We start from the raw sequence: 12,117 nt of genomic DNA, 5'->3' as shown, positions 1-12,117 counted from the left end.
CAGTTGCTTTATTTGGTTCTATCATCCTCTGTTTCTGCCTTCCTCAGTCACCTGTCTGTGTGTTGCAGGTCTGTAGCGGAGCAGGAGCGGCCGTTCGCTCTGGGAATGCAGTTTGTCCTCCTCAGGACTCTCGGTGAGTAGAACCGGAAAGCACAGAGCTGCTCGTCTTGTTTTATTTTGCCATGAAATTAAATAGAAAAGCAGAATATCAGCAGTGTTATTTGTGGAGCTCGATGGAGAGATGGGCTCACTGCTTGTAAACACTCGGTGCCTCCTGACTCACGAGATGTTTTACAGATTTTTAAAAAGTGGCAGTTATCCTGAATAAGGAGGAGTCAAAGGAGGTGAATTATATTTGATGCATGTTCAGGGAGCTGCTGTCAGTGTAAGTTATTTAGAGGACAGTTAGAAACTGTGTTTGGGGTTAATCAGGTGGTGAGGATTATGAAATTTATGAAATCCAGGATGGCACTTCTCATCTTGTGCTGCAGTTTCTCACAGCAGCTCCTGCAGCTTTATTAGTGTCTCACCTCAATGAGACAGCTGAGAGCTCACGTCTGTTCTGGGTTTTTTTTTTGTTTAGTTTGTTTTTTTTACCTCCCTTGACCTCTTCTTTCCCTGTTTTCTCTTCCATGTCATCGTTTTTTTCTTTCTTTCTGCTCTTTCCATCTCCTTTTCTGTCCACTCTCTCGTTCTTTGCCCCGCCTGATTTCTTCTTCTTCTCTTTTTTTACTCAGCCTACATCCCGACTCCCATTTATTTCGGGGCCGTCATCGACACCACCTGCATGTTGTGGCAGCAGGACTGCGGCGTCCACGGCTCCTGCTGGGAGTACGACGTCACTTCTCTGCGCTTCGTGTACTTCGGCCTCGCTGCTAGCCTCAAGTTCCTTGGCTTCTTCTTCATCTTCCTCACCTGGTACTCCATTAAGTACAAAGAGGAGCGGGTAGAGCGCTGGCTCAAGCGCCACCTGTCGCCCGTCGACACCGTGGGCAGCCTCGTCTGCCACCCCGGCGGCCACAAGGGCCACGCCCGCACCCGATCCTGTCCCGTAAATATCCCTCGAACCGACCCCAACGCTCTGCCTGCTAATGCACCGCCGCGCGCCGGCACCCTGAACCGTGGCGTTAGCACCCAGAGCTGCCCCGGCCAGGAGCTGAAAGCAATAACTCCTCCTCCGGCAGCCGCGGCTGCACCTTCACCCGCAGCGGCGCCCAGCCCCGCACCTGCCCAATCACTGGAACACGTCTCAGTCCGAGTCTGAGCTCCAGATCGGGGCCAGGCGACGAGGCAGGTCTCTTCCACTGACATCTTGTTTCTCCAGTCAGCTGGGTTTTTAGCCGCTGTCAGGAACACCAGTCACAACACGGATGTCCCGCTCGCATCTCAAATCTCTGATTAGCTGGTGAAACACTGGTAAACTACGTGGACCGAAAACCTTCAGGTAGACCTCCACTTTGTCCAGACCAGGTGGAAATCTCTGCTCGGTTCATTGAAATGCAAATGGAAGCTTGGTTTCCTTTGAGATGGAAGACAGTTCATCGCTTATAAGCCCCCACCTCCACACTCCACCTTGGCAATGTGTGCCTTCTGTCACCACGATCCTCACATTAATAGTACAAAACACACTGGAAGCCCCTCACACACAGACTGGTCACCTTGTAGGAGTCACCTGAACAGATACCTCAGCTTCGCTAACCTCTCCCTTCAGCTTCACCGTCGCCTCACGTCTGCGTGCTTCATCCTCATTTGCGATTTTCTTTTGAGCCATTTTTGTTCTTGTATCAGCGCTTTCACTGGAAAAAAAAGAAAAACCTTTGGAAATGTGACACACAACCGTTAAAGAACTGGAAACCGATGGCATGGTGCTATGTGAAAAACAGCGTCCTTTTTTAAAATCTTTTTTTTTTAAAAAGAAAAAACCCAACAGGTCACTGGGCTAAGCAGCTTGGCATGCACAGAATGCCTTCCTCTTCGATGCAAGGCCTTTTGTTGCTCCCCTGACACAATGACACGCAGTATTACTGCTGAAAGTCGGATTGTTTTGGCTTTTTCCAGCTCCATACAATGCATCCATACATCCGAGCCTCCGACTGGCACCCTGTGATAAGCAGCTTAACCTGGGAAGAAAAAAAAAAAAAAGAGGATCGGCATTTTCCTCCTGACCACATTCCCGGCGAGCCAGCGGCGGATTCTCCGAATAAACGACTGGAAGAACGAGGAAAGAAACGGACTACATTTCAGGCTCAGTGACTTCCGTCCACTTTACTAACAGCAACTCTAACATTTGTACTCAACATGTAGGATGGCGAGTAGTCGACCATCACGTAGAGGTCATAGTGTAGTCATCTGTTCCCTTTGTCTGCTCCAGAAATGAAAGCGGCGTCTGCAGATGGAAACTGTATGAATGCACCTTGATGGTTTAATATGAAACACTAGTCCTGGTGTATTATGGGTAATGACCTGCTCGTCTGCCAGAATGTGATGTGTGTTGCGTTTGATAGGTGTAAGTCGCAGCCAAGTGAGGAAAAAATAAGAAAATAAGGCATCAGTTTGCAGAATGGTTAGGTTGTTTATTGAGAAAGTAGAGAAAAGGTCACAGATTCCTGATGGAGTGCAGCTAATGATCGTTTTCTTTGATCTAAAAAAAAAGTCAAACAATGTAAATCAACAGTTTTTCTGAGCTCAAATTTTTTTGTTCAACCCCGAAACCCAAAGATGTTTTTAGCAATATGAAAAACCGAAACGCTTAACCTATCAAATGTGCAAGTCCAATTAGGCTCATTTCCAGCTCTACTGTTTTACTCTTGGACTCGACTAGAGTAGCTTTGCATGACTCACAGTTTAAAATAATCCTCTTTTAACTCATACAGGCCTTTGTTCAGTCCCTCAATTCGTCTACTGTCCCAAACAAGCTCTTTTAATATTTTACACCAGTGGTTCTTAAACATTTTCAGGCCTGATCCTGTTTTCACCTGTCACTAAACCATCTTTTGTCAATTACTAACAACAAACGTAGGGTCTTGATCTAGAGTCAATGCAAGAGCATAGAAAAAAAAAAGTACCACTGCTTTAAACCTGCTTTCTTCTGGTTGGCTGCCCCTCACAAACAGTAGGTTTGAGCAGGAGGGGGTGGGGCTTTGGTCTCACACCCAGAGTGGTGTTGCCTGAGATGACAATAGTAGGGACTTCCCAGCTCACTCACTTAAATATTCACCATTAAAACAGCAGACATTTAAAGTAAGGATAACAGCTCGACTTTAAAAGACGTGAAGCGCCAGTTTGAACCTCAGACGTTGTTTTTTCTTTTGGCAGTTTGGTGTAACAGATTTAGTCGTTAAAGGTCAGAATAAATTTTGCTCCATTTATTATGACATTTAAAAAATATAACATTAAACTCAGCAGCAGTCGTTTTTTGGTAGACGTTTTCTGATCGTGTTCTGTGAAGGAAAAGTTGCACAACTGCTACTAAATGCACTGAAAAGCAAGCAGTCACCGTATTTGGAAAGTTTTCAACAAGAAGCCTCAACAAAAATAAGTAAAAATGACCAATCTGAAGAAAACACAACCCAATAACAGAAAAATTAGACCTTTTTTTTCTTGTTTGTTTTGATTTCAAAAGTAACAGTTAAGTCATATATTTAAAGCTTGTTTTAAAATTAGTTAGTGGTTAAAGTAGTTAAATTTTTGATTTAGCAGCCCAGTGGAAGCAAATAAACACCATCACTTTTATGTTTTTAATTCTACTTTACACTAAACAAACTGTGGAACTGAAGTGATTCTTAACAGTGATGAAAGCTCAAAAAGTAACAAGTTTAATTCCTAAAATGTTTTAATAGTTTTGCAATAAATGAATAGTATTAGTAAAAGTAAATCAATAACATTTGTCGGACACTGTCAGTGCGCACAGTGATGGGACAAACTTTTTGATCCCGAAAACAATTTTGCTCCAAATTTTTTGGATTCTTTTAAATCCAGAGATTACATTTACAAAGGAAATATTTTTGAACCTGCACCACCATGTAAGCCATGTTTGTGTTTTGTACATAAACAGTTAGATGAGGATTTGCTTCCACTGTGGCTGCAGGCCAAAACTTTTCTCCTCAGTCTAGAAACCTTGAGGGCATTTCTGAGCTTTAGGAACAGAAATATAAATTTAGATCAGTGTCAGAGCTTCTTTCCTCTTGGCTCTCTGTTTACAGCTCGTTACACATCCGTGTTTGTTTTTCCCTCTGAAAACTCAAACCTCACAAAAACACTGTGTTTGGATGTCGAGGTGCGATGCCCGTGGAGGCTCGATGTTACATGTGCTCTTACTGTACACGCGCAGTTTCATCGATCGCTGTCCTGTGAGGACACCTGCTGGGCAGATGTGTACCAGCCGTCCGACACACACATCATGTCCCAAACCAACCGAAGAGAAAGACGATCAATACTTGTTACATGCGAGACAGAGAACAAGAACCAAAACAGTATTTTTGTGTGTCGACAGCACGGTTGGTGCCTCATTTTGTCCCGGTGTTTTTACTTTTGAGACCTCAGATAAAAGCAGCTCTGATATTTAATGCTGAGCATTCAAACTGGGCAAACTTTAAAATGAGATGCCTGACCATCACTCCTGAACCCCAGAAAGTTTACACTCATTTAAAGCCACCTGTTTCATTTGCTGCACGGTTTGAGCTCCAGCAGGTGAAGGACAATTTTTAAACCGTTTTCTGGCGTTTAACCTCTTTCACCAAACTAATAAAAACGTAATAAAAGCAGCTATTTAAGCAGTAAGACTTCAGACAGATACCAACAGGTCGACTTGGGCTGTATTTTTATGCATTCATCAAAGATTCAGTAAAAGGACTCGATGTTACAGTCCCTGACAATGCATTGCTTTAAATGGAGAAAATCATGAGGGATGGCTGTTATGAGGAAAAGCAGCCCAGAAACTTGACCAGCGGCACACATCGTTGTGTGCCTAAACTTTCGTTCTTTTACCCAAGCTAGTCTGCCCTTTTTCCTTGGTTAGATTTAAAGAATTTAAAATTCAAAATAGTTAAACTCAAAGGTTTGAGCAAGTCTAGGCATACCTGTAAAAAGAGAACAGTTGCTTATACGTTTACGTTATATGTGCATTATTGACACAGTATTGTCACTTCATTGTAATCGTCAATACACGGTTATCATGAAACTCATAACAGCCAACAAACAATCGATCAGTCGACCCTTGTTTTTGTTTACAGTTACTACATTAATATTATTATTATTATCATTATTATTATTGTTTTACACGTGCTTCCTATTTTGTTCCCCTCAGAGAGTCGCGGTGCATCTTGTGCAGCAATAGGATAAAAAATAAAATTCAAGCTAGAATATTTCAAGATGAGGCGCGTGCTGGAGCTGATGACTGACTGGTGAGCTTTAAGGGTTCAGTGATGTTAAAAAAGATTCTTGTTTTAATTAAAGTGATTATCATGGTTGAACAGGTTAGAGCTCATGTCTGATGCAATAACATGTTTCTGTAATGTTAGAGTGACAATAATCACACACAAGAAACGTCGTTGGGACAAAAAAGAAAACGCACCACTTCTCAGTAAATGGAAGGAAAACTTGACGCACGATTCCAGTAGAGAAAGTAGAGTAGAATCAAATTTCAGCACATCATTCCATTTTCATGTACAGCGAGAACAACTAATACAAATCTCACCCGTGTCCGTCTGTGTCGTGTTAGAGATGCTCGTCCATCTGTTTAACATTTAACAACCAGAACATCTGCTGTTTCAGTTTGTCCATGCAGCGCTGCGGTTTAGCTGCAGGCGGCGCTGTTTCACGTCTCAAACGACACTGGGGGGATGAACTGCTGACACCAGTATTTCTTGATGGCTGGCTTTTTTTCCCTTTTTGATACCACACAAAAAGAAAATGGGAAGTTTTTGTTTAACAGGAGGAAAAGGTGCGTTTATTGGGGACTATTTTTCATGGCGGATTAGTCAACCTGTTACTTTTGGGGCAGCACAGTGATGCATGTGGGAGTGGGTCTGTGCTCATGGTAATAAAGGAACATTTCAGTCGTCTTTGGACAGCGGTGCAGTGCTGTTAGGAGGAAGTTTGTGGCTTTCTGGGTGTCGTACAGCTTAATAAACCTTGTAATGAGGCACACAGGAAGCCTCCTAATCACACACCTGGACCACCTGATGCACTGATAGATATTCTGTAATCTTTATAATGAAGCTGAAAGCTTTTTAAGGGGTTCAAAGGTCCAGAAATTCTCACTTCTCATTTTAGCCGCACATAACCAGCCGTGCAGGTGGTGTCAGTATTTCATCCTCCGGCTTCAGGATTTTACCACATCGAGTCGTTTACCTCCGTGTGTTGCTTCATATGTGGCATCATTTCCAGACTGTGACTACAGACAAAGACTGAATCTTTACGAGCTCCTTCAGGCAGATGTAGGTTTTACCTTCTTCTTCTTCTTCTTCTTTTTTTTTAAAGAAAAAAAACAATCAGTATTGTATTTATTTCCAAACAGTGTTTTTGAATGACTGAACGATCGCACTGATGAGAGGCAACATGTAGATTTGTGGGTGCACTGTTTACAGATGCCTTGGTTACTTGACTTCTGTCAATAAAAATGTGAAGAAAAAAATTAATAAAAGAGAATTACAGAAACTGCTGCTTTGTGTTTCTTCTTCTGTCTGCAGTCGTTTATCTGCCGCGTTCCCTCCAGCTGGTTTATCTTAACAGGAATTGAAACACAGAAGAATAACAATAAAAAACAACCCATTGAGCACATGTGGTTTTATACATTTCTTATATGTTAGATTTCTGTGGTTTGCAGTTCTTTAGATGTTATTCTGGGTTCTTTTGTGACCTGGATGAGTCACTGGTAGCTTCTTGGAAAGTTCACCTCTCCGTTGTTCACTGGAGCCCCAAAGCCTTACAAACATCTGCAGACTAATAGATGCCAATAACTTTGTAATTGTTCTCATAAGTGTTCTTGAGCGTCTTTACATCGTGGTGTGATGTTTGTTTTTCTGAGCTTTTAGCCTGCTTCACTTTGACAGACAGGTTCTGTTTGAGTGATTTCTGGATTTCTAACGAAATCATCATTTATAAAACACTTTTTTACTTACTTGGGTTATTTTTTTATCTAATATTAAAATTAGTTTGATCTTAAAATACAGGCCATATTAAAGAGAAATGGAAACTAGAACTAAATATTATTATCACTGATAATGTATGGGAAGAGATGTGTAAAACTTGTCACAAGGGAATAAGTAGTCAATTATGGAGAGAGTTTGACTGGAAATTTAAAATTAGATTTTTTTTAATACGCCTCTTGTTATCTCCTCATATTGTAAGGAAGCCAATGCAGAACTTTGTTGGAGAAAATGTGGGGGAATAGGAGACGATTCACACATCTTTTGGGACTGTCCAATAATTCAAGGTTTCTGGATAAGAATCAAAGAAGAAACAGAGAAAATCAACCCTTACGTTGGGTGAGTGCTGAGTGTTTGTATATGTGTGCGTGGGGGTGGGAATGCATGTTTGTGTCTGTGTGTGCCTGTTTGTCTGTGTCTATATGTCAGGTCGGGTCTTAGACTCCACCTCTCTGGGAACTCCCAGGCCCTCCAAGGCCTGTCTCCCCTCACCACACTCCTTGCCGGTGACTGATGGGTTGGTGCATTGGTGGTTCTTGGTGTCATGGGCTGGGCATTCAGGTATGTACCGGCTCACTCCCGGTGGCTACCTGGCGGGGCCTGGCGCCTGTTGCTCGGTCAGGCCTCCTCCGGGGTGCGGGGGGCCCTCCGGCAGAGGGCCCCTCCGGCCTCTGGGCCTGCAGCTCGGTTCACTCTGGCACAGCTGGCTGCCGGCAGAGCCGGCAGGCACGCCGGTGCAGCCCCCTCTAGCTTCTGCTCTGTGGCTACTGGGTGACGTCTCGTCTGGGGATCCTCAGGCCTTCCCATGAGGGTGGCACGGATGCCCCTCCCGTGGTCCTCCTTGGGCTCTCGCACTCTGAGGCCTCTGGATGTCTGGGACCTGGATCTCCTCCATGCCTGCTTCATGCCCTGGGGGACGGGGCTATGGCTCGCTACATCCTCTTGCAGACCATTACATGTGGAAACCATTTGATGTTATCAGGGCCCTGGCTCTTGTTCACATTAACTGTATGAAAGGCCTTTTGGACATCGCTGAGTTCAGTGATGAAGTGTTGAGTATCTTTCAGTTTCTGTTTCAGTTCAGAAGAACTAAAACGAGCATCAAGCATATTCAAATCTCTGTCTGGCTTAAAACCGTCTACAATGATCTGACTGCTGCTCTGGGGATTTTGAAACCCTGATATGGTTTTCATACAAGTCCAGGCAGACCCAAAATTTTTTGCAGCAAATTTGCTTTCAAGAAGGTTTTTGTAGATCTGTTTTGCTTTCAAGAGCTCGATTTTCAAGTCTTTGGTGACTGCCTGAAAGTCAGTAACAGCCCCCTCTTTAAAAGCCTGTCTCTTTTTCCTTGAACAGGATTTGATGCATTTGGTGACCCATGGCTTATTGTTAGGGTACACTTTAGCACGCTTAAGGGGTATAATCATGTCTTTACAAAAACTGCATATGAGCTAACATCCACCAAAGCATCAAGACTGAATAAAAACTTCCCAATCTGTAAATTTAAAACATTCCTGCAAGGTAAGCACAGATTCTTCTGACCACATGATTGATTGATGATAACATAATTTTTTCACCCCCCAAAAATTCACGTTCAAAGCAACATATCAGCCCGATATCACACAGAACTGTCACATGACATCAAACACAAGCTTTCAGCTCTGCAGAGTGGGCAATCATAATGAAGCAGTTCATTATAAGCTGCAGACTCAAGCTGCTCTTCATATATTTGTCCACCAGATGTCACCAAAGAGGACTGTGATGAAAGCTTCGAGTAATGAACCGTTTTTCATTACAAGCTTGGCCAACTGACTACAATCTACAATAAACTAATATGGCTTTTCAATCCTCTCTTCAATCACTTGGTACCACCAGGAACCTTTAAATGGGCACTCGAGCTGCCTGGAGACTGTTTTGTCGTGCACATCAGAGAAACCACAGGTAAGACAATCTTATCCAAAAGGTCAGTGTAACAGTATTGTTTTCCACCAGCTTAACCAAACTTCCCACACTAACTGAAATTTATTTTCCCAGGCAAACATTAAACAGCAGCAGCTGGAAAACTGGAAAACCTAAAGCCAAATAATCAATAAAACACAACAAACTTTTGTATGAGTGAGTATTGATAAACTGAGCATAATTAAACCTCAGTGAAACCACATATAAGTTCTGGTAACTGGCACATATTTATGTTTAATATGTTGTTTTATATTTTGATCAGTTTCAGGTGTTTGTGCGACTGTGTTAACCATCAGTAAAACCACATATAAATCACACTTCTGTGTTTAACAATTACAACACTTGATGCTGTTTTTCTGATTCAGGATTATGTGTGTGATGAGTTGGCCACACAGTTCTTATCTTTCTGCTTCAGACACACACAAAACTGCCGAGGTTGAAGCTTCAGTCTCTTTCTACCCCAGGTCTCACCACATTTCCAAAATGTAAACTCTGAGTCTCATAAGAAATGTGGTTCAAAAAGATGTGCTGATCTATGAATGCATCCTTACTGAAAGCTAAAGATGTCCAGCAGACAGAAACAGCAGCTGAATGAACAGTTATCATGAGCGAGTGTACAAACACTATCACAGGAAATAACAGAAATAAACTGTAGTTTCCATTTATACCTGTAGTATTTTTTCAGCTCCATGTCATCTTCCAATATGTCAAAATATGATTTCATTGTATCTTAAACAAATACAAACTTCTTTCTTTTCCCAGAATTTAGACAAATGAACAAAAAATAAATGATTATTTATTTAGGTATTAAAATAGGAAAAATCAGTTTAAATTAGAGCACCATTAAAACAAGAAATTAGCACAGAAATGCCAAAAGACAAAAACAGAACAATAAAGTGTCTTTAAAACTGATTCAAAAACAGTTGTAGGAGCAGTTTTATGAACCATGTTCTGTTAATATACTGACTAACCAGCAGCAACACTCTGACTCAGTGTTTCCATCTGTGTTTATTTCCATCTTTACAGCCAGGCAGAAACATCTCACAGCAGCTGGAAAAACCAGTGAGCACACTTTAGAGGAAAAAAGTGAAAGTTTATGTTCAACTGTAAAATATTCTCTGTAATGTAAATTGTTCTGCTCTCTGACAAACCATCAGAGGTGCAGCACGTGTATCATTTGGTGTTTGAAGCAGAAACAAAAGCAAAGAGTTAAAGGAAGACACATTTGAAGAAGAAGGAAAATGAAAACAAGACGTCACTGAGCAACAACCTGACAGAACGAGAGCAAACAGTTTACTATCAGAACTGAGGCTGATCATTAACAGGGAGCAGCAGGTAACAAGGTCATCAGCAGTGGAGGAAAGTATGGAAGTAATACTCAGCTTCATATTTGAAGATACTCGAGTATCTTAGCTGCAGGTCTGGAACAATGGTTTTATTTCCTTTCCCATTAAACATCTCACACAGCCCCTCATCTGTGACCCTTAGCAAACCCACTGGATATCTACCTGCACATAAAGGAGATCAGATCAGTTCCATCTAGACCAGCTGTAACAGGAAAATGCTGCTTACACTTTGATGCATCACTTTCAGTTTGTCATATAAGACAATATATCAGATTGAGGCATTATTTTCCTGCAGTGAGTAAATCTACTTTGTACTTTACTCTTTTCTTTTAGGTAAAGGCTCTAAACAGTACTTGTACACTGTGGAAATCCCATAAGAACGTCTCCTGAACTCTGAAAAATAACAAAACAAAGACTAAAAGGAGGTCATGGGTGCTGCTGCTGATGATGATGATGAGGAGGAGTAGCATGCATTTAAAAAGTGACTGATGTCCTAGAATACAACAGAACAGTGTCTCTACAAACTTATGAAAACATGACAGTCTTGCATTAGTTTGTATTCTTATGATTTCAAAAAACGAGGGAAAAATCTCCTTGAAATGCACAATTCCTTTTTGTTATTTCTTAGTGTGTGACGTATTTTATTGGCTTTATGATTGGTGCAAACAGTTTCCTGATTCATAATGGAAATAGATTTTAGACACAGGAGGAACACGCAGTGATCAGCAGGAGCAGCTTGGAGTCCAGTCTTCTTCACACTGAGGAGGGACATATATGCAGGAACAGTTGTCATAACTGTTACAACCACCAGATGGCGAAAGAGTCCCACTGCAACTTTAAGCCATGAAGGATGTGTCTTGATGTTTGCTTGTGATAAATCTGCTTTATGTGAGTCTTTTTCAGAGAGTAACAGTAATATGTCTGATTATATGTCTTTAATCAGTAAAGTCTCGCTTTGCTAGAAATAAATCAATAAATAATAAAATTGTAAACATGCAGCTGTATGTTAGAAGTCAAAGGGTCCTTAAGTCTTCTGTAAATTGACGGGGATCAAATGAAGGACACAAGTATCTGTTCTTACTCTAATAAATGCTGCTTTAATATCCAACAGACTATTTTCCTTCCTCATCAGCAGTAAACAGCTCGACTGCGTCTGTGCATTTGTGTCCTCCATACTTGTTTCCACAGACATCTCAGGCTTGATGCCACGATGCAGTGTAGAAACCTGACAACCCTCTGACTCATGTTCAAATGTTCAAGGACATTTCTCAGGATCATGTATGACCCCTTTTTGACATTTGGACTTTCATTAATAATATTTGTGTTTCTGAGTCATTTTTGTGGAGACTTCTGTCCAACGTAGTGTCCAAATGAAGCCTGAAGCTTTTCTTCACCCTCTTGTCAGATGGTCAGCAACAAAACTCTGTTCCAACCAATATCTGATAAGAGATGAGACACAGCAGCTGAGCAAATGATCATTTCATGCTGAAGACATCCTCAGACAGAATTAAATACATACATAAACACAGCCTGGTGCCAATAACACAGCTAATGACACTGCTGTATCACTGGCTTTACTGATTAAAGACCATATCTGAAGGAAATCTTTGAACACAACAGAAAGTGACCTTTTAAACCTGCGACACTGATGCTGCATTCAAGGA

The 12,117-nt window shown here is 41.7% G+C and overlaps 1 protein-coding gene across 3 annotated transcripts in view; it reads left to right on the top strand.

The window, feature by feature from the left end:
- The window catches only part of LOC113010480 (solute carrier organic anion transporter family member 5A1-like), a 97,517-nt gene that overhangs the window by 46,197 nt on the left and 39,203 nt on the right, over nt 1–12,117 (top strand). For 2 of the 3 annotated variants that reach the window (XM_026149553.1, XM_026149555.1), the window contains 2 exons: nt 69–133; nt 738–5,265. In XM_026149553.1, the coding sequence (XP_026005338.1) occupies nt 69–133; nt 738–1,264 (592 nt within the window). In that variant the 3' untranslated portion in view covers nt 1,265–5,265. Of the gene's footprint in view, nt 1–68; nt 134–737; nt 5,266–12,117 lie in introns of those variants that run through there. The other variant, XM_026149554.1, reaches the window with a different exon arrangement.

The sequence above is a fragment of the Astatotilapia calliptera genome, chromosome 18 (assembly GCF_900246225.1).
Source record: "Astatotilapia calliptera chromosome 18, fAstCal1.2, whole genome shotgun sequence".
NCBI lineage: Eukaryota > Metazoa > Chordata > Actinopteri > Cichliformes > Cichlidae > Astatotilapia > Astatotilapia calliptera.
This window is presented reverse-complemented; position numbering and strand designations above follow the sequence as displayed.